Here is a 22,524-nt window from a genome sequence, read left to right as displayed (position 1 = left end):
GTTGTAATTTAAAGGGTCAACTGCTGTCAGATCGATAATAAGCTAGCTAGAAACAGAAAAATATAAATAGCTTGTTGTGTTAATCTAGTCATTGGACCGATAAATTATGTAAACCCCCGGCACTCAAGTAATTTAGCTGTGGTTTGTAGTAAGAATGTGCGTTGTAATATTATCAAATAATCGTCATTTTTATAATTGGCTTTTATTTTGAATTCGAAAATTGAAATCGATATTTACATTCTATTGGATATGTTGCGCTACGAAAGCATAATTGGTTCATTTTTCAAGCAGGCCCTGGAAGAAGCGACTTCCGCTCGATTTCTTAGAAAAACCGGATAGCTTTTTTTAATAATAGGGACATTTCGTGGAAATTTTATCGGTTCTACAGACAGATGTTTCTTCAAAAACAATTTGAATCAACCTTTAAAACTGCTCAAACGGTCAATTCACCTTGTAGATTTCAGATTTCTTATTGACTATTCTAAGGGAGCTTTAATATTTTTGAAGAACTCAGCGACAAGTGAAATCGACTTCCGCTTGCAGAGGGATTTCTGGGAATTATTTAATTCCCCGAGGCCGACGAAACTATTTAATAGCATTTCGCGGAAGCGATTCAGCATTTAGTGGAAACATTGCAATTGATCACATAGCGATTTCAATTTCCACATCGACATCAAAAGAAGACGTTTCTTCTAAATTTCATGAAAAGGAACATAATCTCCAAGCGAGACATGTAATTTCAGAAGCATTTTGTGTTACGATGAAGTGCCCATCTTGCGGGAACCCCAAACTGCAAGAACATTACTGCTTCTGCTACATTTGCGGCTTTAATCTTGCAGTTGCAAGATCATCAGGAACATCAACAGTCTTAAACACCACAGCCGAGCAGTTTCCAGCTACTGCAGGTATGTTGCAAAGTTTTTCTTTGCGAAGCCCTCCAAGAAATAAGAGTGAGATGCGTCTCGACATGCATTACAAAATTAGTGTGTTGGGACTAAACAATCAGTGAAAAGCGAAAATAATGTGTTCCGACTATTCGACGGAGATTCGAGAGAGGTTCAAAAACTAGGTCAGAAAAACAGGAACATTCAGTGTCCCTGAAAGTTTCCCAAGTGCAGACATTTTGTGAATGCTGTCAACCTTTGAAACTTGTTTCTTCAGGATACAAAACGAGAATTTGTGGCGACGGCGACATTTGAACTCGTAGCGAAATAAGAAACATTATATCTCTTTGTTTAGACGACTTTAGGTTCAAGGTGTCTCGACTAATCCCAAGAGACACCTTTTTTCGGCATCGTTCATTAGAGTGTGCAAGTGATTTGCCGAATACGAATACATACATGGAATAGTTTTGTCTTTTGACGGGGGGATGAAGAGGCGTTGATCGCCTTCTTCCTTAATGAGATTCGTGACAGGTTCAAATTATAAACGCAAAAAACTTCACCGAGTTTCAACTTTCTACATAAATCGGAGTCATAGTTGTTTCAAATCGAGTTTTTTTACTGTTACCGATTTATTTTGGCGAAAACTCTTCGATGGCAATATTTGCTTGTTTCACTTTATGTGTATTATGTGCATTGCGAAGAAATTACATTGATGAGTACAAATATATTTTTACCAAATTTAATTTTTTATGTACGTACTTTCCTATTTCACATGTCAAATATTGCAAGCTTAGATGGAATTGGTGACGTGGAGGCTGCGTGAAAGAGAATTAGAATGATTTCATTTTTTTCTGTATGTTATTTACAATTCAGAGAGTTCAGGATTATCTTGGACGATTTTCTCTTCTAATTCTCTCTTAGCTGTAGTTAGATAAGTAGCGGCGAATACCGATGCAAAGCAGATAATAAGAATAAATACCAAATTTGCTTTAGATTGATTACAGTTTGAAGTAAGGTGACTTTTGATTAAATGGTCCTAAAACCAAGCAGTATGAAGACAAATACTGGTGAAGTCTAAATTGTAGACTTGTGGTTTTCATTCAGTATAAGAATTAGTGCGTTCGTTCGAATTTTGCTGTAAACATCAAAATCCTCAGACGCAAGAGATGGATCAAATGCAGTGGCATGAAAGTATGCATTTGAGCTGTCACCTTGCGTGCTGTATTCATTATATTAAAGTTGAGTAATCATGAGTCGAGCAACTGGAAAAACAAATTACTAAGCTATGCTTACTCTGCTGAAAAATCTAAACTTGAATACATGATTTGACATGAATGGAAGCTCAGTTCTTCTCCTAGTCAGTGGCAATTTGGAATAGCAGTCTCATATCTTATTCAAGTTACTTTCTGTGTTCAGTAACTGAGGAAGTTGACATTGAGGCCATTAACGTCTGTAACAACTGGTGATAAAAAGAATGCATGATAATTTAATTTTGATGTTTTTAAGATTTGCCTTAATATATGGAAACTTTCCTTGAGCAGATCAACAGAGCTCACCAGAGGTGTCTGAGAATACACCTGATCCTTCTCCTGATCAGTGCTCTGATGACTGTAGCCAAACAGCGGCTGTTACGGAATCAGTCACTGGAACCACCAAAAGTAGTAAGGATGAATTTACAAAAGACGGCTTGTCAAGCCAGAACAATTTTACCAATCAAACCAATCTGAATGAGATCCAAGCCTCTCAAGAGCAAGAGGCTGCCTTTGTGCACTCTCCTACCGAGCCAGGAAAATTCCCGGTGACTGATTCAAACAGTGAAACCAATGAAGACACTAGCCATTTTCCTGTCACTTCAAATTCCTCGAACAGAAAGGAGGCTATGGAGCAAGAGGCTACTAAAAAACCAGAAACGTCTCGTGGTGAAAGTGAAACGGTAAGAACTAACGTCTTCAGAATTGGAATTTACGCTGTAAAAATAGATTTGTTGTTAAAAGTTTATCGATATGAATAGATAAAAAACCTTTGTAGCTGTATTTACCGGTATTTGCGAAGGTGCGAAGGCGAAACTTGTTAACTTGCCTTGCCTAACAAAGATGGTTTCCCTTAGTTATTAAGAGTTTGAGTCAAGTCAGGAGACATCTCTGTGAAATAATAATGAAAGAAAAATAAAAAAAAAAAAACACGGAAGTGTTGTGACCAGTTTTTGAGTAATGTATTGGGAAAGTTTTCAAGTGTATCAAGCCTTCTGTTAGAAAGTGACTGACTCACCAGAGCGCAAACTTTTAGATTAGAAGCCTCAGTCAGGCACAGCATCACTGCCTTCTCTACATCTTATCAATAGTTTTTTTGTGGTTTTAAATGCTCAGCTATTTTGGAAATATGATATACAGGGATGTTGGAAAGCTAGTAAAAGCTTGTGCGTGATGTCTGCATGTGTGAGTACCATAACTGCTTATATTGCTTAGGTTGATTTCTCGTGATTTTTCAGGTATCGACAGACACTCAGACTAAAGATCAATATGAAGCCAAAACACCACGAGGGAAGTGAGTTAAAAGAGCATTGTTACCATGATTTAAATTATGTTACCTCGAGATATGTTACAACTGTAAAATCTCTCAAATTTAGTAAGGAATTTTCCTAGTAATATATTGCTCTAGACGGCAAAGTGTTCTCAAACCTTGCAATCCTAATGGAGTAGTGGATGAATTAGGGTTCTTTGTTTAACCCAATAGTGGATCCCTTAAAGATAATATGAAAGAGCAAGGTGGAAACAGCGAAGAGATACAAGGAGACGACCATGCTAAAGTTCAGTGCCGAAAGGAAACAAAAGACGATGGCGATACCTTGAGTGAGAGAAACATCGATATTTCTCGAATTTTTGTCGAAGAGGAGAGAAAAGAAGATCCCCAAGAGATACATTTGTCAGGTGATGGCAACGATGAAGAGAAGCGGTGTGGCATCGAAGCTGGTCCGCAGCGTAATGCTCGTGGCGATGCTACTAGCATATTTGACAGAAATAAAACTCAGACGAAAGCTAATCAAGTTATTGGAGAGAGCCCAAAATCTCTAGACCTGGAAAAGGAAAGGAGTGGTGCTGATGATAAAAAGGGGACAGCAGAAAGTCCCGAAGGTAGCGGCAACGATTCAAACAATGACCACAAATTTGTCACAAAGTCTAAATCAGATGGAAGTGGGACAGGAACGTCCACAGCTACTGAGCATGGTCTGAATGAAGAAGTTGTCGATGGAAAAATATCTCATGACCAGCTAAAAGGTACTGGCTCACCCAAGGATAACAAGGAACATGATACTAGAAGTCCAGCTTCACCACAAGACGGAGAAAAGAGTGCGTTATCAATTCAAACCGGAATACGGTCTCACTCTAATGAGAACGGTACTGGAGGTCAAGGCATTTTCCCCAAGAATGGTACACAACAGAACGTTCAAACTCCAGATACCGAATTTGTAACCATCATTTTCCACGCCCTATTGACACCAACGTTTCAGTTCAGCTATAAAGATGGTGATAGAATCTTCATTCGTGGAGGTCATCCGTTTTCTTGGGGCGAACAACATCAGATAGCTGTACGCATTGTCAGGTACGTTTCAGAGATACAGCTAAGCAGAAAACTGAAATATAAGTAATAGAGGACGTTCCTCTTATCATTAACTGAACTATAGATATCGATATTTGAGCCCAAGACTTCTCAAATTTCAGGGAGGTATTTGATGGCTACTTCGAATTAGAAGGAACCACCAAGATAAATGTGCGACAGGCTCCATGGAGGATCTCCTATAAGTATGTTGTAACCCGCCATCAGGGGAATAATATGCCACCAAAGAATTTGTGGGAATGCCTCCTGGATTTCAAACCTGTCGTCAGTGGTCATGTCAACCGCTTCCTAGTTATTCCCGATAGCTACCGGCAGAGTAACGGTAAGAATTTGTCGTGATATTTATAATGACAAACATTACTTTGCATCAAATGACTGTGAATACATGAAAATCTTCTCTATCCGCATTTCACATACATGATTTTCACTTCTTTATCCGAAGTTCACATATATAATTTTCATTTATTCATTACTTCAAAAGTTTATTTGGAACCAACATAATGACCAGTTTCCAATTGGCTTGTTAGCTCATCTGTTAGAGCACTGCGCTGATATCGCAGAGGTCATGGGTTCAAATCCTGTACACGCCCGAGTTTTTTTCAGGCCTTATTTTCACTGCTGCTTAAGTAGTGTTAATTACTGCGAAGATCGCTTTCTCATTTAATTATTTTGCACCCGTGGTTTATCTTGGTTCAAATACGATTGTAAGGGGTCGATTAGTGATCATATGGCTAAGCATAGATCTAAATATAGTCTGCCAGGGATACAACTAAATACGACTGAGACTGTTGTATTATTTGTACTTCAAAAAAACTCAGCCGGTGAAAGGTACTATTACTGCACTGGATTGAAAAAAGAATTGTATACGCTTTTCAACTAAATATAAAGAAAAAAGAGGTTCTGATCAGAATGAGGAAATCCTTTAGGCCGGGTGCACAATGCCGTTAAGTGTTTTACACAAATCTTATCATAGATTTGTCATACATTTGCTTCAAAGAAAGGAATTTGTGTTTTAATTACGTGCGTTTGTTTATTCGATTTTTCAGTTCACTGTCTTGATTCACAATAAAACACTTAATGTCTATTGTCTTGGGAAACAGTTAGTTTTGTTTTCCCTCAGGATAAGTGTAAAATATTGTTCCCCTCGTCGCTACATGCTTCATCCTTATTATCATCGTCATCGTCATTATCAAAAAGGACCCAAAACTAACGCATTCGGCTAGTCAGTCAGTCAGTTAGTCACTAATTCCTTCATTCGTTTATTTATTTAATTTACTCATTAATTCATTAATGCACTGATCGACTGATTTATTGGTTTACCTATTTATTTAGTTGAGTGTTTCTATTTATTATCTATTTTTATTTTGAAGTTGGCCAATAATATTAGACAGTTTAATTCTATCCACAGAAATCTGGCACCAATATGACGATGCTGTCTTTAGTGAGCCTGGATTTTGGGTTTCCGTTTGTAACCGTCTACCGTTCTTCAAAAAGATCGATCTTAACCCAGCCGAAGGTCGTAGAATGGCCATGTTAGCCATGTTACCTGATTGGGACAGTATCTCATCTACTGAAGGAGGAGTTATCGGGTCAACTGTTTTGACTCAAATAAACAATGTAGTTCATTGCATGGGAAAGCAATATGTGGAAAATGGCACTTACACTTTCGATCGAATCTTGATAGGTTTTGATGTCTATGAGGTTAGTATTAGCAGAATGCGGTACTTTTTCTAAATTACATGTCAACCTCAGAGCCTTCCTCTACATACTTCTTGATTTTGCCTAACTAAATAGCGGAGGTGTGTTTTAGAGTCGGTTCATAATTCAGGTCTCACACCGATTCCATACTGTTTGCCGCTTTATCAACATTATCGTCACTTTCCACAGTGAATTTGTTTTATGATACTGCTCTCTAATATTTTTTTGTCTGTTTTGTTCTAACATTTTAATACCAATCTGAATCAAGAACCAACAATCCATCCTTGATTAAACCTCAGATATGCCATATGTGTTATTTATTATGAAATAATTCAAATAGTACGCGCGCTCTGATTGGCCATAAAACCATTTTACATGAGCGTATGTAAACACGGTTTTCGTTCCTCTTTCATTAGTTACTTTATAAAAGAAGTGTAAAATGGTTTCCGTTTTTACATAGCCTGATGTAAACACTTGGGAGGTTGGGAGAACACTCGATAAGCTTCTTCAATAACAACTGTATTTGTTATTTTTTAAACAGTACAAAGAATTTTCAAAAAAACTACGTAATCACTTACAACACTTTTTATCCATGTCTAGGTGTTAATAGAGTACCTGTCTCCACGGCTGAATATTAACACGAAGGTACAGCAAACGCGAGCAAATGATGATGAGGCTCAAATTAAACGATTGGTCACGTCTGTTTTGATCGCGTCTCTGGCTGTTTTTCATCGCCTAACATTTAAAGAAGATCATGTGATAAAGGACATTCTGGAAAATCTCTTACTACATGGAAATATGATGAGAAAGAAATGCATCGAGTTCGAACAACTCTTGCGGCATTTTCCGAGGTCGCAAAGGTTTGAAAACTTCGACATTTTTATAACTTAACTCTAATATTAGGCTATTTTACTACTTCCTATGCCTATTTACTACTTCCTTCCCACATTTTGACGTCCTCTGTGATCTATTACTGAACAGACGCACGGCAACTTAGAATCTATTTGTTTTATATAATAAAGAACTAAAATATAAGGGAAAACTGTTTTAATGATGACGTCATCTATACGTCTGTCCTCCAATAGATCATGAGTGGGAACCAATCAGAATGCGTGCATAACTGAGCTTATTATATAAAAAGTTCTAGACGATAGAAGTGACGTAACATGACGCACCGCTCGGCATTCCTCGCCATATCGAGGAGAAAAATAATCTCGTCAAAACAATTGCAGATTTCTGAGAAGTGAACAGTAACAAACTTCCGAATTTTAAGATCGGTATACTTGGAGAAGTGTTTGAAGAGGAACTTGTCAAGAGAAAAGAAAAAGCGGAGAAAAATCTTCAGAGATAGAAATCAGGTTCTCGGCATGCAAAGTTGAAAGACGGAAAATCTCGTAGAAATACTTGCTGTCACCGTAGCTAACGGCAAAAAAATGAAAACTAAGTAGGCAATAAAAATCGATTCGGGGCAACAGAGTCTATTTCCATCCATTTCTTACTGGTATTTCATTGTAGAAGTCATTACATAACACAAATTGAAACACACTGCTAGGCAACGATCGACCATGTCACGCACGCGCAATTTTTCAAAAGACTAGACACATTTAGCTGGCGTACAAATTTCAATGTTCTTGTCAAAAAAAATTGACCACAATTTTCCATTGTTTATAACTTTTTTGATCATAGAAATGACGTCAGCAATGTTCAAAACTGCGCCTCGTAATTTCACCTTAGTTTTGAACATTGTTGACGTCATTTCTATAATTAATAAGTTTATAAAGATGGAAAATTGCGGTCAATTTTTCAAATGAAGGTGTGTTAGATAAATGATGATTCTCTAAGAAAAGCGAATAGTGCAACTAATAACTAATACACCTCTTTAGAAATGGCAGGCATGATTTGTTATTCTACACTCGTGTATATAGACCTCTAAAGCTTGGTCTGGGTATGTTAAGAAATTTTGAGCTTTAACTCAAAAGCGTGGGTAAGAAGGCATAAATGAATGATTATCACGCTTGCCATTTCATAAACGAGGTCGACGAATGACAATCACTTCAGTTTACAATTATTCGGCAGGCGCTTTCATCCACCTGCATTGCGTGGCAGTTCGGAAATGACACCGTATTGTTACATTCTAGGTTTTTGGCAGACCACATGACCCGATTGTGTAATTACGTAATTGATTATAAATACGGCATATTTCATTGGTTGTTTGCCATTCCCCTACTGCATTTCCTATCGGAGGCAGCGGTGCCATTCTCAGGCCAAGGGCTCACTGCAGTACCGAGTTCACTATCTGATAATGCTTGGTGGGGAGCTGAAGACTTATCAGACCTCAGACGAGTACGACGGTAAGGTTCCAGTTCAAGGTCAGAATTTCTTCAGGGAAGTTCTTTAGAAGACGCTATAGATTGAAGTTCACGAGGCGTGATCTAGATAAAGGACAGAGTGACAGAAAGGCTAGACAGCCGGTTATGGCTGCGAGTTTGAACAAGCAATTTGCATCGTTTGCTTCTAAACTTGGAAAATTACTAGATATTGAGTATGATTCCTTCTATGGCAAGGGACTGGCATGGTCCTAAACCACCCTGAATCTAAGTTTCATAGACTTATTCACTCACTATTTATTTTATTCTAATGACCGTTGTTAAAAATACAAGTCATAGTTATTATCGTTTCTTGTTTTTATTATACTGACAGAGCTAACTCTCCGGCACTTCTACAAAACCAACTTTCTCCCATGTTTGAGCTAGACCCACTGTTCAAAAGAACGTTTTTGTTGGCACTTCCCATCTGTGACATGGGCAAGGTTTTAAAGAAAGGAAAGTTCTCTTTGTACGAAATTTGTTGGACACTTCTGCGAGTTGTAAAAGAGAGAGAGGGGCCCATATTTCTAACGGACGAGGAGGTAACAAATTCATTTAGAGTTTCGATATCCATGGGTTATGTGACACAAGTTGTTGCGGAGAGAAGTAAAAAATGCCTGGACTGACTTAGATTTCAGGGATTGGATGTAAATCTTGGATTTAATGGACCGATCTTGAAGTGCTAATTGTGAAGAACTGCTTTGAACATTTTGCCTTTTTAGTGGTAAAGGATTGAATTTTTCAATGAATGGCAGCCTCAAAGGACATCGAGAGTATGGCCACTAACTTTTAATCCAAGTTTCTTTTCATATACTTTAGCTATCCTTTGTAAGTAAAATTAAAATTTCATATATGCCTGAGACCCTTGAAAGCCATACCAATAACAACAGAAACACAAAGATAACTATTGTATTTCAATGATAAATCTGTTTTTTTTTTTACTGTGACAGTGGGATTCTCTTGATGAATGCATTGAGGAGATAAACGCAGGTGCTGAGAGGTTTGATGGGTAAGTATGGGTACGATTAGATATTGTATATCACTATACCTTTACCTTACAGTAGAAGTGCCACTGATGTTTTTTTTTCCTCCGAAGACTTGTAGAACCCTTATTCTATTTCTCAGTCATATCTACTGTTCTTACAGTCCAATTCTGTTTTAAAAATTTCCTATAGTTCCAGACTTAACTTTACCGAGTTGAACTTTGTTGTTATACATATGTATACTAATGAACGTTGGGAAGCTATCGTAACTGAATACGTTGTAAACTGAGGGTAGTACCTCAGGAGAGAGTTCAGCTTGTTGAAATTACTTTTAAAGCGTCGTCTTTCTGCCAAAAAGAGTTTCAATGTTTCCGTGCTTTAGACATGTCTCCTTATCACCAGGTCGGAGCACTTTCTTCAGTTTGAAGAAATGACGTCACTAGCCCAAGCAACTTCGCAGCTTTTACAGCACCTGCTAACAGAACATCAGTTAGCAATCCAGAAGAGAAGTAAAATATTCTGTGGCCTTTTGAAACTCTTGAGCAAAAGTCTTGTATTGGCAAAACAAGACTCTTCTGCTTCACAGGCTGACGGAAAGGAAGGCGGCACGCAAGAAGAAATTTTCAAACAACCGTTTGACATTTTAGGCGAAGCTTTAGAGAGGCGGCATCGGGCTTCGGGAAGATTGCAGTATGCATCAGAAGAATATTGTCAGGAAGAATTCCAGGTATAAACGAGATGAGGGAAAGATCTGTGTTTTAAAGTCAGTAAAGTTAGGCACTTTTGCGAGAAGCTTAAATCAGTAGCTTATGGTAGAACTTAAAGGTAGAGGGTGCGGTACTTCCTTTTTTGACCTTTTGGTTCCCGTTATGGAAGAACACATCTAGATTTGCGAAAAGTGATTTTACAGAAACTAGTGAAAACTTAAAACTGAAACAACATAGAATTTTCTGGTTTTGATTTTCGTTGAAACAAATGTAAATATATTTTTGAAGGTTTAGGTGAAAATCTTTTTATTCATCTGCGAACTAGGTACAATAGATTTACTCTGTCTGTGGAGTTAATCATTTTAGTAAACCTAGCATACCAGAAGAACCTGTGACATGTTGAGTTATAGTCAATGTTGATTACCCCCAGTTTTGGTCAAACCTGCTATCTGTAAAGCTGGATGACGATGAAATGCAAAAAAGCCTGGAAAGATGTGTGAAGGATGCTCTTGAAAGTTGCATTTCTGAGGTGGGTTATAATAATGCTTTCATATACTTCATCACTGACCAAACTTTTATCAATCTTTCAAATTTACATTACATTTTAATTAAGGGTAACATTCTGGCAAACTGATTTCCTCAACCCCACTGGTCATATTTGTCATGTGTGTTTCTTTTGTTACATAATAGATCGACTACCAGCGTGTTATAGAATTATATTGTACACTTGATCTCAGCATTTACCATCAAGACGTTGACGACTGTCTCATGTCCGCTGCATTCAAGGCTATAGACTGTCCTCGACAGGTAGGTTATAGTTATTACCATGCGTATACCTACACCACCGTACACTCAACTTAATGTTTTAAGCATAGATCAAGACAATATTTTTAACATGTATTGCTGAATTGTCCGTTTCTGCCACTTTCCAATCCGGGGATCGAGGTAATAGACCGTAAACTGATAGTTCATGAATTAATGCAATATATGGCATTTCACTTTCACGCTTTTAGAGGACAGTGAGAATCTTTTGAATGTGTACTTTTGACTAAAGAAAGCCATGTAGTGTAAACTGTAAACTTGTTCCCCGAATGTTCACTTTTCCTCTATCATTAATGTAAATTATCTATTCAATGTTCATTTAGGGCGACATCAGGGAGGACCGCATGGAAAAATTGAGTTCCAGCCTACAATCATCAAGGCTGACCAACTGGCAGGCATCCAGGGTCGGAAAACTGTTTGGTCGTCTTCTAAAAAAGCACTGGCCCGAGGGAAGGGACGGAGGAGATCCTTCACGCGATGAGCTTTTGCGACATGTGTTTTCTTGGAAACCGATGGAAGAATACTTTAAATACTTTAGTACGTAAGGAGTTTTTCACTATGTAAATCATCGCAAGCACAAATTGAAAACCAGGCTAAAAAATGCTTCTTAACATTCGTTCAGCTTACCACACGCTTAACACCATGTAACTGTATAATAGCTGTTCCATTCCAAGGTAATTTTAAAGAAATCTTCACTTCTGTATTCCAATTAAAATACTTTAAGGCTTAAAATAACAGTTATTTCTTTCAGTTTGTGACGGACAACGTCAGGATGGAGCCAGTTTACCTCCTGAAGAATTGGCGCTTCTTTCTCAGGCGTCTTCACTTTTGGAAGAAGTCAGTGCAGGCCTCAGGAATGCTGAGATTGATGTGAAAACATTACGAATCGTTCAGAAAAACCGACAAAAGTTCTTTCAGTTGAACTATTTCCGATCCAGTTCCGAGGAAAATCTGTCCAAAGACCCTCGTGAAACGAGCAAGACGGATGAAGTCAAGGAAAGCCAGAAAGATACAGATCCTATGGAAATATTTCTTGATGTGCGTTGTGAGGAGCTCAAAGCATTCGAAAGTGAGAGAGAGGCAGTGTCATTTTTCGTAGAGTTTTGCTCTGCTATAAAGTCAGGTGAGACCCAAACTCATGGATATGATAGGAATTAAGATTAAAACAACTAGGATGGAAGGGAAAAGAAGCAGCTAAACCAAGTAAAAAGAATAGACCAAATAGGAAGATTTTGTAGTTTATAGGATGCCGTGATACAGTTACACCGTTTTCATTTTTTAGTTGAAGTTAACTTGGATGGATTCAAAGAAAAGCTGAAGAAGGACATAAAATCTTGTCGTATGCTTGAACTTTGCCACAAACGGGGAATGACTGAGGAGCCTCTGGTGAAGTACTTTGGACTTACGCCAAAGAATAAGAGAATGACTCAATCTCTTCAACTCCTCCAAGCTAGCTATCTTTTCCCCACCATTTGGCAAAAGTGCGAGGAAAAGGCGGCTGCCATTTGCAGAGATGATACCCGCTTCGCTGGAATACTGACATTAGACGCAATATACGAGCTCTTGTGGACTAGTTCTTTCGAAAGATGGCAAACATTGTGGGAGCGAGTTTGTAGCGGGCAAATCAGTCTAAGAGAAGTGGATGAAAGATTCGGTAAATTTAGAAAAGAACCAGAGCGTTTCGATACTGAAATTGGAATAGCACTTAAACTCCTACCCGACGAACAAGATGGTGAAGCCGTCATAAATCAACGAGTTGGTCAGATAAAACAATACCAGAAGCTGAGAGGGTGCGAGGATGCTGCCGCAGCTATTTTGGAGTTTCAAAAGGCCATGGAGCTTGAAGGAGACTTCAAAGTGCTCGATGACTTTCGCGATCAGGTAGTTAATATGATAGATCTTGGGTCCTCATTTGATTTACTGGAAATTATTGAGTGAATCTTGAGTGAATGTCCTAAGATGGAGGGTGGATAGATAACAAGCCAAGGTAAATATTGCAAGATGCTAGGATAATTATTGTATCTCTTTCATTGAATTCTAGTTTTTATTGTTAGGAAACCTGTCTTACAATGGAGGCTCTCTGAGTAAAATAAGCTTTGCTTTGGCATTAATGACGTAAATTGGGACTATTCAAAGTGCAATGATGCCAAAAAATTGTATATGATGCATTTTAAAAAATGCTCTCAGCATATTAGAGAGAAAAGTTGTTTTGTGGGAAGATATACCCATTTAATTTTCAACTGTGCAGAAGTATTTTGCTCAATACACAGAAGAATGTTTTGACTGGTATGATTTATGATTACTTTTACAAGATGAGCGACGAATTTCGCGGACGCCCTCTCTCAACTATTGGTGATGATGTTTTAGAAATGGGAAAAGACCTTGAACATGTAACACCAGTAATGATTGATTGCCTGAAAACTGTCGCTGCTTGCAAAGACTACATCTACTGGCTTCGAAAGGAAGTCCAAGGTGCGTTTTACAAAGCATTTCTTTAATAGTTAACTAACTTTCCAATGTTGACCAATAGTGACCAACTGGCAGCCTGACGAAAGATTTATTTAAAGAATCTCACACTTAAAGGTATTAATGGCGTAGTATTTCACATCAGTGGTAATCTGTGATATTTTTGTACAACTGGTAAAAAGTTTCTCAAAAAACATAAGTAAAACTATGTTCGGAGTCGCCGAATTTAAACCGTTTTTAATTTCAACCTTCTGACACTATCACGAAAGATCGTTTTCATTGTCAGTCTTTTCAATGAGGTCCCTACTCACCATTATATTTCTAACACACCCCAAATACAAATGATGCCAAAGTGCCAAATTTCCCCCTTCATTGTTTTGTTTCTTGTTCAACTTTGACCCCTTTCTAATATTGCTCACTAGGTAGGGAAGAGGTGAAAACTCTGGTGGACCTAGCGATGATGTCGGCTGGTGAAAGTGACATTGAAACCGATCGTGTTTCCTGTGTGCACACCACTGCTCTTGGCTTTGCTCCCTTCATTTTTGATCTAGAAAAAGAAACTAGCTTTGGGGAACTTATCAGTACATGTGAAAGCGTGTGGAGGGAGATCGAAAAAGACAGATCTTTGCTCGAGAAGCTGGTATAGTTCTGCTGAATGTTTTGTTCATTTGATAGTATTGATCATCACAATTTTACAAGTTGTATGACTTTACTTCCATTACGGCGAGAAAGAATTTATTAACCTATCTTTACTATGGCTGGTGTAAAGTCGACGATAATTGATTGAAAAATGAACAAGTCTTTTTTAACACTGGTTCGAATGTTTCGTTGGTTTCGGTTGTGAATCGGTATTGAAAATTGTTACGCTGAATTACAGTATAGGTCGATCAACCGTTGACATCGGTTTTCATGCGCAATATTGATTTCAAAGATCCGCACCTAATCTTCCTTACATCGCAGAACTTTAGTTATACAGGTATCTAGATGTAGTATCGTTAAAACTAATCCGTAGGCTGATAATTGTGGTCTTACAGGACAGCATCAGCCGCCATCTTGATTGGCTCAAGGGCGTTAAGGATGAGCATGCCATGTCGTCTCTCAAATTGGCTCAAGCTATCAACGAAAGAGGAGTGTACTCCATTGGTCATTTGCAGGACGGTGTAGTACCAACTAGGCTCTATTACAAGAAAAGTGTGGATTCCGTTATCAGTTTGCTATTACCTCCAACTGACCTAAGTGGTGAGCCAAAGGAATTCAGTTTGGAGAAACTCCAGGAGCTACAAAGTAAACTTGCTCTCATTTCGGGAAAGGATTCAAAAAGCGGCCAAGAGGATATAAACAAATTTGGAGAGGTAAGGAATTTATAGTTCCAATAAAGTTCGTTACGCTGAACAACACTTTTGGCCCCCAATATTTTTGATGACTAGAACTCGAAAATCAAGCAAAGTTATTCAGTAGCGGTTAGGCAAGGCACCTTTCAAACCAGAAGAATGCGGTAGAAAAGAAAGGAAGAGTGCATTATAGCTGCAAAGATAAAGCGTACCTATTTAAAGAAAAGGCTGGAGAAATATCAGAAAGGGTTAAATTGGGTTTTAGTGAAGCTTTTACTATAACTTTATTTTTATACTCAGTTGCTTCAAGGTGCTGTTCAACTTGGCCAGGCGTATGTAAATCTCTGTGAAATTGGAGACGTTTCACACCTCGACTGGAGCGAAGAATACAGGTGTAAGAGCTCTATGGGAAAAAGAATCATTTATGAAATCCAGTCAAAGTGCGAGGAATTTGAACAACTCTACCACACGTGCAGAGAACATATCAACGAGATGCGGATGAAATGCCATGAGTTAAACTTTTTCACCATACAGCAACTTTTATTCTTACGCAAGGAACTCGCAAGCTTGAAACGAAGCTTGACATTGGAATCTCTTAATCTCCAAGTCTACAGTCTTCTTGAAAAAGCTCTTCCAGGCCTTCACAGGAAGCTATTGCAGGAAGCTCTTTGTGAAGCAGGTATCTGGTCACCAGATTTTGATCTAGATTTCTACAGCGGTGAAGATGCTCGTAACACAACATCCCAGTCCAGTCAAGATGACACCGCCAGAGACAACGAAATGATAAGTGAAAAGTACGAGAGCCTTTTTGATAATGTGGAGAAGTTTAATCCTTCAGAGCCTGAACGCCTCGCTGTGGCAGCTCTTTACAACAATACGGAAGGTAATATTGCCGAACTTGTTCTTTGGTGTGTGCAAAACAAGGATAAAAGCGACCTTATAGATGAATTTTACGAGAAAGCTTCGGAAGACCCCAAGTTCCGAGACATCATAGGTGAGAATTCTGATTCAGACGAGGAGTCATCACAATCTTCTCAACATTCTGATGAACAGATGAGGTAAGGAAATCAATAGCAAACCACATCGAAAGTAACATGTGCTAAATAGTTTATTCTATTGCCATAGGTGCACCGATAAGATAATGGTGAAGGTGGTTGACAGTTTCAAACAATTCGAGTGATTTTAGCAAGAGTTAAGCTAGGAATCCATGGATACCAGCACCTATTCTCTACTGTCTCTCAATGAGCAAACGAAAATACAAAACAAAAATTGACGCAACGAAACTAAACAGGAGGACCTTCCCGATGTTTCCAGGACTCTGAATGAAATTAACGAAACTGATAGAGGAGTAATTCCTAGTCAAGGATTTTGATTGAGTACAACCATGCAAGCCTTAAGCCGTATTTCATTACTTTATTTTTATGTGTTTTAGTTTGCAAGAAGGTGAGGATGAGTTTCCAAATTCGAGTCTCCCTGAAGAGACAAACTTGAAGTTGGACGAAACATTAGGGGGCACCTTTTTAACTTTGGACGAAATTGGCGTGTTTCTGTCCTGCTTGGTTGGCGGAAATGGTAATTGAAAAACGTTAAATTAATTACATTTTACATGCTATACCGCTTTGAAATTGTTGTGTTTTTTCATCTCTTGTTCACTATGCATATCAAGGAGTTAAAGTGCTGAAACGAGTTTTTCGTAATATAATTAGAACGTATATATGTTTTTAACCCAGAATTATAGCATCGACGTTAACCGAGTTTTCAGAAACCTGGCCAAGACCTTTTTCAGTATGACGAGTTAACTTTGAAAGTCTTTATGAAAAAACCTTGATGTAAAGAATTTATATCATAGACTCTGCCCTACTAGACATCTGATCTCCTGCCGCCATATAAAATTATCTTACCGACTGAGACTTATGTCCAGCGAGAATCAATTGATCCTAGGGATACCTGCTCCTTATTCTTTGTTTTACCTTAAAGAAGTATCGTTTTTATTTATGAATCATTCACTCTCAATGGTGATCATTTCTTCTCATAGAGGGCAAATTTATAAGGAGAGAAATCCAAACTTACTTGAAAAGAGGACAGCCGAATCTCATGTTAGCAAGCAAAGGTAAGTTGCTTCCAGTAACGTTCTCGGTTAGTTGGTGAATATAAAGCATAGTTTTCCTTCCTTAGAAGTAAGCACATCCTAAGGCTGCCGAATCGATTTTTCTGAACTTCGTAGAAAAGTAAGGAAAGGTTACGTTCGCTTATGGTTCTGTATTTATTGCGCGACATGTGGTTATGACATTTTCATATTCGTGTTTATGACCTCATGGTTAAAAGCGTTAAGACAGCGGCTTCACCTCAACTAAAATGTGTAACGACATGAGTGTGTATCTATTTATTCAGCCATTTACTTTTATATCCGTTCGTCCTCTTAATCCATATTTGGTCCACTTCTTTATTCAAACATTTTTGTACTTACTCTTTTCAGAGAATATCTTTGCCGCTGTTCTTGAACTTTATAAGGACGATAGAATGCATAGTTTGCCAAATAGCGAAGAAGTCCTCGTTTGCACATCTGAAACGACATCTGAGGAGGTAATTACTAGCGTGACTCGATTCTACACAAATAGAAGTACGTGTATATATGAAAAAATTACACGTTTCTGATCGGCTGAAAACGAGTTGATTATTCATGTAATAATGTACGTGACAAATTACGCTCTCCTGATCAGCTGAAGACGAGTGCATTCTCATGTAACACGAGTAAAAAGTTTTAACACGAGCGTAAATTAAAAATAGCGCGCTCACGTTTTAAAAGTTTCGTCGTTCTTGACTTTCCGTGCTGTTTTTTCATGTACCTTATTAACAAGTAAGAACATGATTTTTATTGCAATTTGGCGTATAAATTGTGTTGTAACTTGCATTTGCCTTACGGGCTCGTGCAATTTTGTCTTCGAAAAACTTACTGTGCTTATTAACACCAAATTGCATTCGAAATCATGTTACTTCCTGAGTGCAAAGTTGTAAAACGAATGCAAAATTGTAACTTGAGTGCAAATAACAAAGAGCGCGCGCTATACAACTTTCATGCACCATGGTGATTCAGTGTAGTGCACTCGTTCTAATAAGCGCCCTCTCTCCACTAAGTGCCCCCTCGAATTTGTTTTTGTTTATAAGAGCCCTGATTGAGTAAGCGCTCTCATTCCAATAGGCGCCACCATACTAGTAAGCGCCCCCTATTCTAGTTCCTAGACTATTCTAGTCTAGCGCCCCTATTTTCCTTGCCTGATGACAAAAACAGTGGTCTTTGTCTCAGTCTCCCAACTATTATGTCCCCATGAGTGCACAGTTCCCTTAAGCACTAGCCTTACGAGTTTGTGCAATTCTATTGTCTTGGAAACGTTCACTCGTGCCTATTAACACCAAATTGCACCGAACTAATCATGCTGTTTCCTATACTAATTACAGTCTGGGAAACGCCAAGCAGGTTGAATGTATCGCGATGGTCTACTCTCTGTTTTCTAGGTGGAGTTGCTATTTCGTCGAGCCCTGGCAAGCAATGGAAACAAACTGTACTGTTTAGTCAATGGTGATCTGTTAGACTATGACGTCAGTCAGAAGGTGGTGGACTGTTTACACACATTGCTGCGAGATTATTCCAACCCTGAATGTAAGTGTTGTTTGACATTATGCCTTTAGGTCCTGTATTCTAATCTATGGTAAGAGAAGATATTAGTGTCTAAGAGTCTTAATTCTTTCTTTAATGTAAGGCAGAATAAAATTTCAAATATAAGAAGATTTATCTGTTCCTACTTTTATACAAGGCACATATTTGACTTTTGTTTCCTTATCCTTTAAAACTAACACCGTTTGCTGAAATAAAACGAAACTGAGAAGCTATCTCTTTCTGGCGTAATGAACTGTTGAATGAAAATTTTCCTAGTCACAGAAAGGTAAATATTCCCTTGAATCTATAGTCTGCTTTTTAATGTTTTGTTTTCTTCGTTCTCCCCATATTTCAGACTTGGCCCTCGTTGTTCTATGCAGTAGCGAAAATGAAGAACGAGCCCATATTATCACTTGTTTGGAACAGTACAAAGTAGTGATGCCGAGGTATCCTCGACCAGACGAGCTGCGGCAATTCCTCGCAAGACAGTTTAGAACACCAGGACAGAGGCCTGGTGTGTATCGTGAGCAGCACGTGATCTGGAGTCCAGCTGCAGAAGTTAGTCGAGCGGAGAAGTAGGTGTATCTCGGATTGTTCCTATAATTACGGAGTGAAATTATTTTTAGTGGGGCCGCGAGAACCATTTTGCAGACAAATATTGCATTCTCGCACGCTTAAGCATTACTATCCATTGTTGATTGTTTTAAGAACGAATTAAAGGACTCTTACTTAAATGGACTGGGAAGATGAGAAAGACATCACGTCTTAAAGAACGTAATGATTAGATAACATGTAGCTTATGTGACCATATTGTGCTAATAATTGCAGATTAGGACGGTTGTTGTACCTATAGGAATTATCTATTGTTTGTCTATGTTTTTAAATGTTAAATAGCTTCATTGTGTCTTAGAAAATTGAAACTAAAACCTGAGCCAACTCTTAGTCCCCATTATATTTTCAAACTGCTGGATTTTATATTTGTTACCCTATTCCCTTTTGGAATAGAGGAGAGTCGAATTAAGGATGTCATTCAAAGTTAAGATAGGAAATTACATGACACATTATCTCTCCATGTCCCATTCACGCGCTCTAAACTGAAAAATATGTTTGTTTTTTTAAAGCTTAAACGTTCTCGTGGTATCCTCTGACTACCCTGGAGTAGGAAAAAGTTTGATCGTTCGTAGGTTAGCCAAAGAATTGGAAAAGCTTCCCAACAATCAGCTTATGGTGGAAGCAATGCTACAGGAGGGTGAAGGAACGCCTCGTTTGTGTGTAACAATTCCCTTCCATGATAAACATGCGCACGTTGCAGATGCTGTTGGTTTCTTTCTTCCTCATGCTCTACATTCGGATATACCTCTGTCCAGAATTTTTCATCTTGATCGTTCCTGTGTGGTGAGTTTATTTAATTTCTCTTTATTCATTTATTCATTTATTTTTTTTTAACAATTTATTGACCGATGGTTAATCGATCAACTGAATTATCAAAAATATGATGATTATCATCATCCCTTCTTATTTTAACAGAAAGGTAATGGGAAAGAAGGAAAACTATTAAATAGAGAAAATGTATTAATAGTTAACCAATTTCTCAGGAATAGACCACTGAAAAAAGAAATTTTTGAGATTGATTTCAGTCATAACTTTGAAAGTCTCTCTGTTTAGGTCATTTACCCATTAGAGAGCGATAGTTATAGTTTGACAAAGATAACTGAAAGCTATCGAACTGTCAACTCCTAGGAGAAAAACCACGAGCTATTTTTGCAAACATGTAAAAAAAAGTGAACCGGCAAGAAGAAAGGAAGTTGAAGGTTGTGCGAGCAAACGAAAAGCTTTGGCAAAAACTAAGAAAACAAACAATCATGAATTATGTTCAAGTTGTAATTAATGCTTTCTTTGACAGGTTACCCCGGAGTTCGAAACGTTGCTGTTTAATTTACTGATCCTGGGTGAACTGACTGATGATTGTGGACGCGTTTGGAGAAGGAATTCACACGACTTGTATATCCTGGAAATCACCAACCCTACTTCAATAGTAAGAATTCTTTCCCGTGTACACGACTGAAGGAAAATATATCTACTAATATGCTTTTAAAGAATATCGCTTCATAACTGTCTTATTTTATTAATCTTTTTTATAATAAGAGGCCAAACGAGTCATCTGAGGCATGCAGGTTTGATGAGCTCCTCCCTCAAATAAGATGTAGTCTTCCAAAAGACACTCTTTTCTCCCTGAGAAGAAAAAGCACAGGTATGATTTTATTAAATTTGGCTGACAAAATATTGATTTGAGTTATTTTTAAAACAAAATTCATCATGTTACTGCTTTCTGGTTGGTAGCAACAAAGCCATCTTACAGTCTCACTGTGAAATTGTAATTAAAAATCTGTAGTATTACGTATGTAGTGCTAATCTGGAACATAAGAAAAATAAGAAAATTTTCATCCTTTGTCCTTAAAGCAAGGACTTCGTAGAAAGCGTCTCGTGGATTTCGTGCTTAAGTCAGTTTAGTTGTAATTACCCTTAGCAACATGATTGGAATTCCCTGTACTCGCCTTGACAAATCGTCAACTAACTCACTTCGAGCACAGTCCTTACTATTTCCATACGTCATGACATTCTCAAAACGTATATTTTTTTAGCAGCAAAAGAAACAAATCGCCCATCATTTGATGAGAAAGAATTAGAGAGCGACGAAGTTCAGCGCGTGTGGCAGTATCTTCAGCTGATCAAGGAGGAACCTGAACTTATCCAGCAGTTTTACTATGACCCGAACGTTAAACGCACGAGTCCGGCCGAATGTCTTAAAACATTAATCAGGTTTGTAGCCTGTTCCGTGGGAAAGACAGCAGTTGTCCCAGAGAAAAGCAAGCGTTCAATCCTTGAATCACTTTCGTCCCCGTTTTTTCATCTCGGTACAGTCAAACCTATATTTAGCTAGGTTCTGTTAAAGCTATCCTTAAGCGGTTGCCCTTCAGATTCTCGTAATTGGCTCCCATGTTTACAGAACAATCAAACCTGTATTAAGCGGTCAAATAACGATTTAGCGAATTGATTGGTTCACGCTGGTCACATTACGCAGTAGACGTTTAAGCAAGTCGTCATCTGGATTTTTTCGTGGGGTTGGTTCGACCGTACACTCGTACAAACAAAGATACGGACGGAAATCAGAGCAAAAAAGTGGCCGAACCATTCAACGCTTTGATAGGATTAATTAGGTCTTCAATGCTTGACTCTTTGTGTGACGAATTCTTAACTGAAACAATTAAAAAGAACATTTGAATTTGATAGATTTATTTCTTTGTCTTTCGCGCGCTTAGTGCGATCAATACTTTTCTTCTTCGATTCAGGGTGTATTGTCCACACTAAAAGCACAAATACTAGTAAGAATATCAGAGAATAATGGAATGATGAATTTCAAATTCGATGAAGTGACTTACGACGGGCGAGTAAATTTTGCTCATGGTAATACGCTGCTCGCAAAATATCCTTAAATAAAGTGCATCTAGCGTTAACTCTCTCGTTGCTCGACAGAAGCTTTTCGGAGACCAACCAGGAGAAACCCATTAAAAAAAAAACATTTGCTTAACTATGTATGGTTCTCATAGATCTTTAAGTTTGCAATTTGTAGGTTGTTCCCCTTTTATTATTGAACCTAGCTCTTTGTGTAAATACTCATTCCGTGTTCGCTTTCGCCAGGAACTGTGGAGTTAAGAACCCGTCATGGTCTGAACTTCGATATTTTGTGAACTTTTTGAACTACCAGCTCAGGGATTGCGAGGAAAGTACGTTCTGTAACACCTCATTGGTAGAGGATACCTTAGAAGGATTCCGGAAATTTGTGGTTAACTTCATGATAATAATGTCAAAGGTTTGTGATAAAAAAATTAGCATTCAAAACAGGGATTGATTTCCAAGATTTCAAGAGTCCTAAACATCGATCACCTGTAATTGTCAATCCACTTCAATCGCCTCATTCTGTAGTCATTTTGCTTCT

General features: G+C 38.1%; 1 protein-coding gene across 1 annotated transcript in view; it reads left to right on the top strand.

Moving 5' to 3' along the window:
• Nucleotides 1–576: 576 nt before the first annotated feature.
• LOC131782645 (E3 ubiquitin-protein ligase rnf213-alpha-like) overlaps nucleotides 577–22,524 on the top strand; it is a 53,108-nt gene continuing 31,160 nt past the window's right edge. The window contains exons 1-30 of the mRNA XM_066165821.1: nucleotides 577–905; nucleotides 2,426–2,817; nucleotides 3,373–3,428; nucleotides 3,618–4,484; nucleotides 4,604–4,821; nucleotides 5,908–6,200; nucleotides 6,798–7,057; nucleotides 8,336–8,548; nucleotides 8,898–9,105; nucleotides 9,514–9,572; nucleotides 9,949–10,273; nucleotides 10,684–10,782; nucleotides 10,944–11,060; nucleotides 11,399–11,612; nucleotides 11,827–12,198; nucleotides 12,358–12,956; nucleotides 13,388–13,547; nucleotides 13,964–14,181; nucleotides 14,576–14,893; nucleotides 15,173–15,930; nucleotides 16,305–16,444; nucleotides 16,908–16,982; nucleotides 17,349–17,455; nucleotides 18,386–18,530; nucleotides 18,883–19,102; nucleotides 19,649–19,922; nucleotides 20,431–20,562; nucleotides 20,673–20,778; nucleotides 21,170–21,347; nucleotides 22,227–22,398. Of these exons, the coding sequence (XP_066021918.1) occupies nucleotides 761–905; nucleotides 2,426–2,817; nucleotides 3,373–3,428; nucleotides 3,618–4,484; nucleotides 4,604–4,821; nucleotides 5,908–6,200; nucleotides 6,798–7,057; nucleotides 8,336–8,548; nucleotides 8,898–9,105; nucleotides 9,514–9,572; nucleotides 9,949–10,273; nucleotides 10,684–10,782; nucleotides 10,944–11,060; nucleotides 11,399–11,612; nucleotides 11,827–12,198; nucleotides 12,358–12,956; nucleotides 13,388–13,547; nucleotides 13,964–14,181; nucleotides 14,576–14,893; nucleotides 15,173–15,930; nucleotides 16,305–16,444; nucleotides 16,908–16,982; nucleotides 17,349–17,455; nucleotides 18,386–18,530; nucleotides 18,883–19,102; nucleotides 19,649–19,922; nucleotides 20,431–20,562; nucleotides 20,673–20,778; nucleotides 21,170–21,347; nucleotides 22,227–22,398 (7,440 nt within the window). The 5' untranslated portion in view covers nucleotides 577–760. The remainder of the gene's footprint in view (nucleotides 906–2,425; nucleotides 2,818–3,372; nucleotides 3,429–3,617; nucleotides 4,485–4,603; nucleotides 4,822–5,907; nucleotides 6,201–6,797; nucleotides 7,058–8,335; nucleotides 8,549–8,897; nucleotides 9,106–9,513; nucleotides 9,573–9,948; nucleotides 10,274–10,683; nucleotides 10,783–10,943; nucleotides 11,061–11,398; nucleotides 11,613–11,826; nucleotides 12,199–12,357; nucleotides 12,957–13,387; nucleotides 13,548–13,963; nucleotides 14,182–14,575; nucleotides 14,894–15,172; nucleotides 15,931–16,304; nucleotides 16,445–16,907; nucleotides 16,983–17,348; nucleotides 17,456–18,385; nucleotides 18,531–18,882; nucleotides 19,103–19,648; nucleotides 19,923–20,430; nucleotides 20,563–20,672; nucleotides 20,779–21,169; nucleotides 21,348–22,226; nucleotides 22,399–22,524) is intronic.

Source organism: Pocillopora verrucosa, chromosome 4 (assembly GCF_036669915.1).
Source record: "Pocillopora verrucosa isolate sample1 chromosome 4, ASM3666991v2, whole genome shotgun sequence".
In the NCBI taxonomy this organism is placed as follows: domain Eukaryota; kingdom Metazoa; phylum Cnidaria; class Anthozoa; order Scleractinia; family Pocilloporidae; genus Pocillopora; species Pocillopora verrucosa.
Note: the sequence above shows the minus strand (reverse complement) of the source record. Positions and strands in the feature narration are given on the sequence as shown.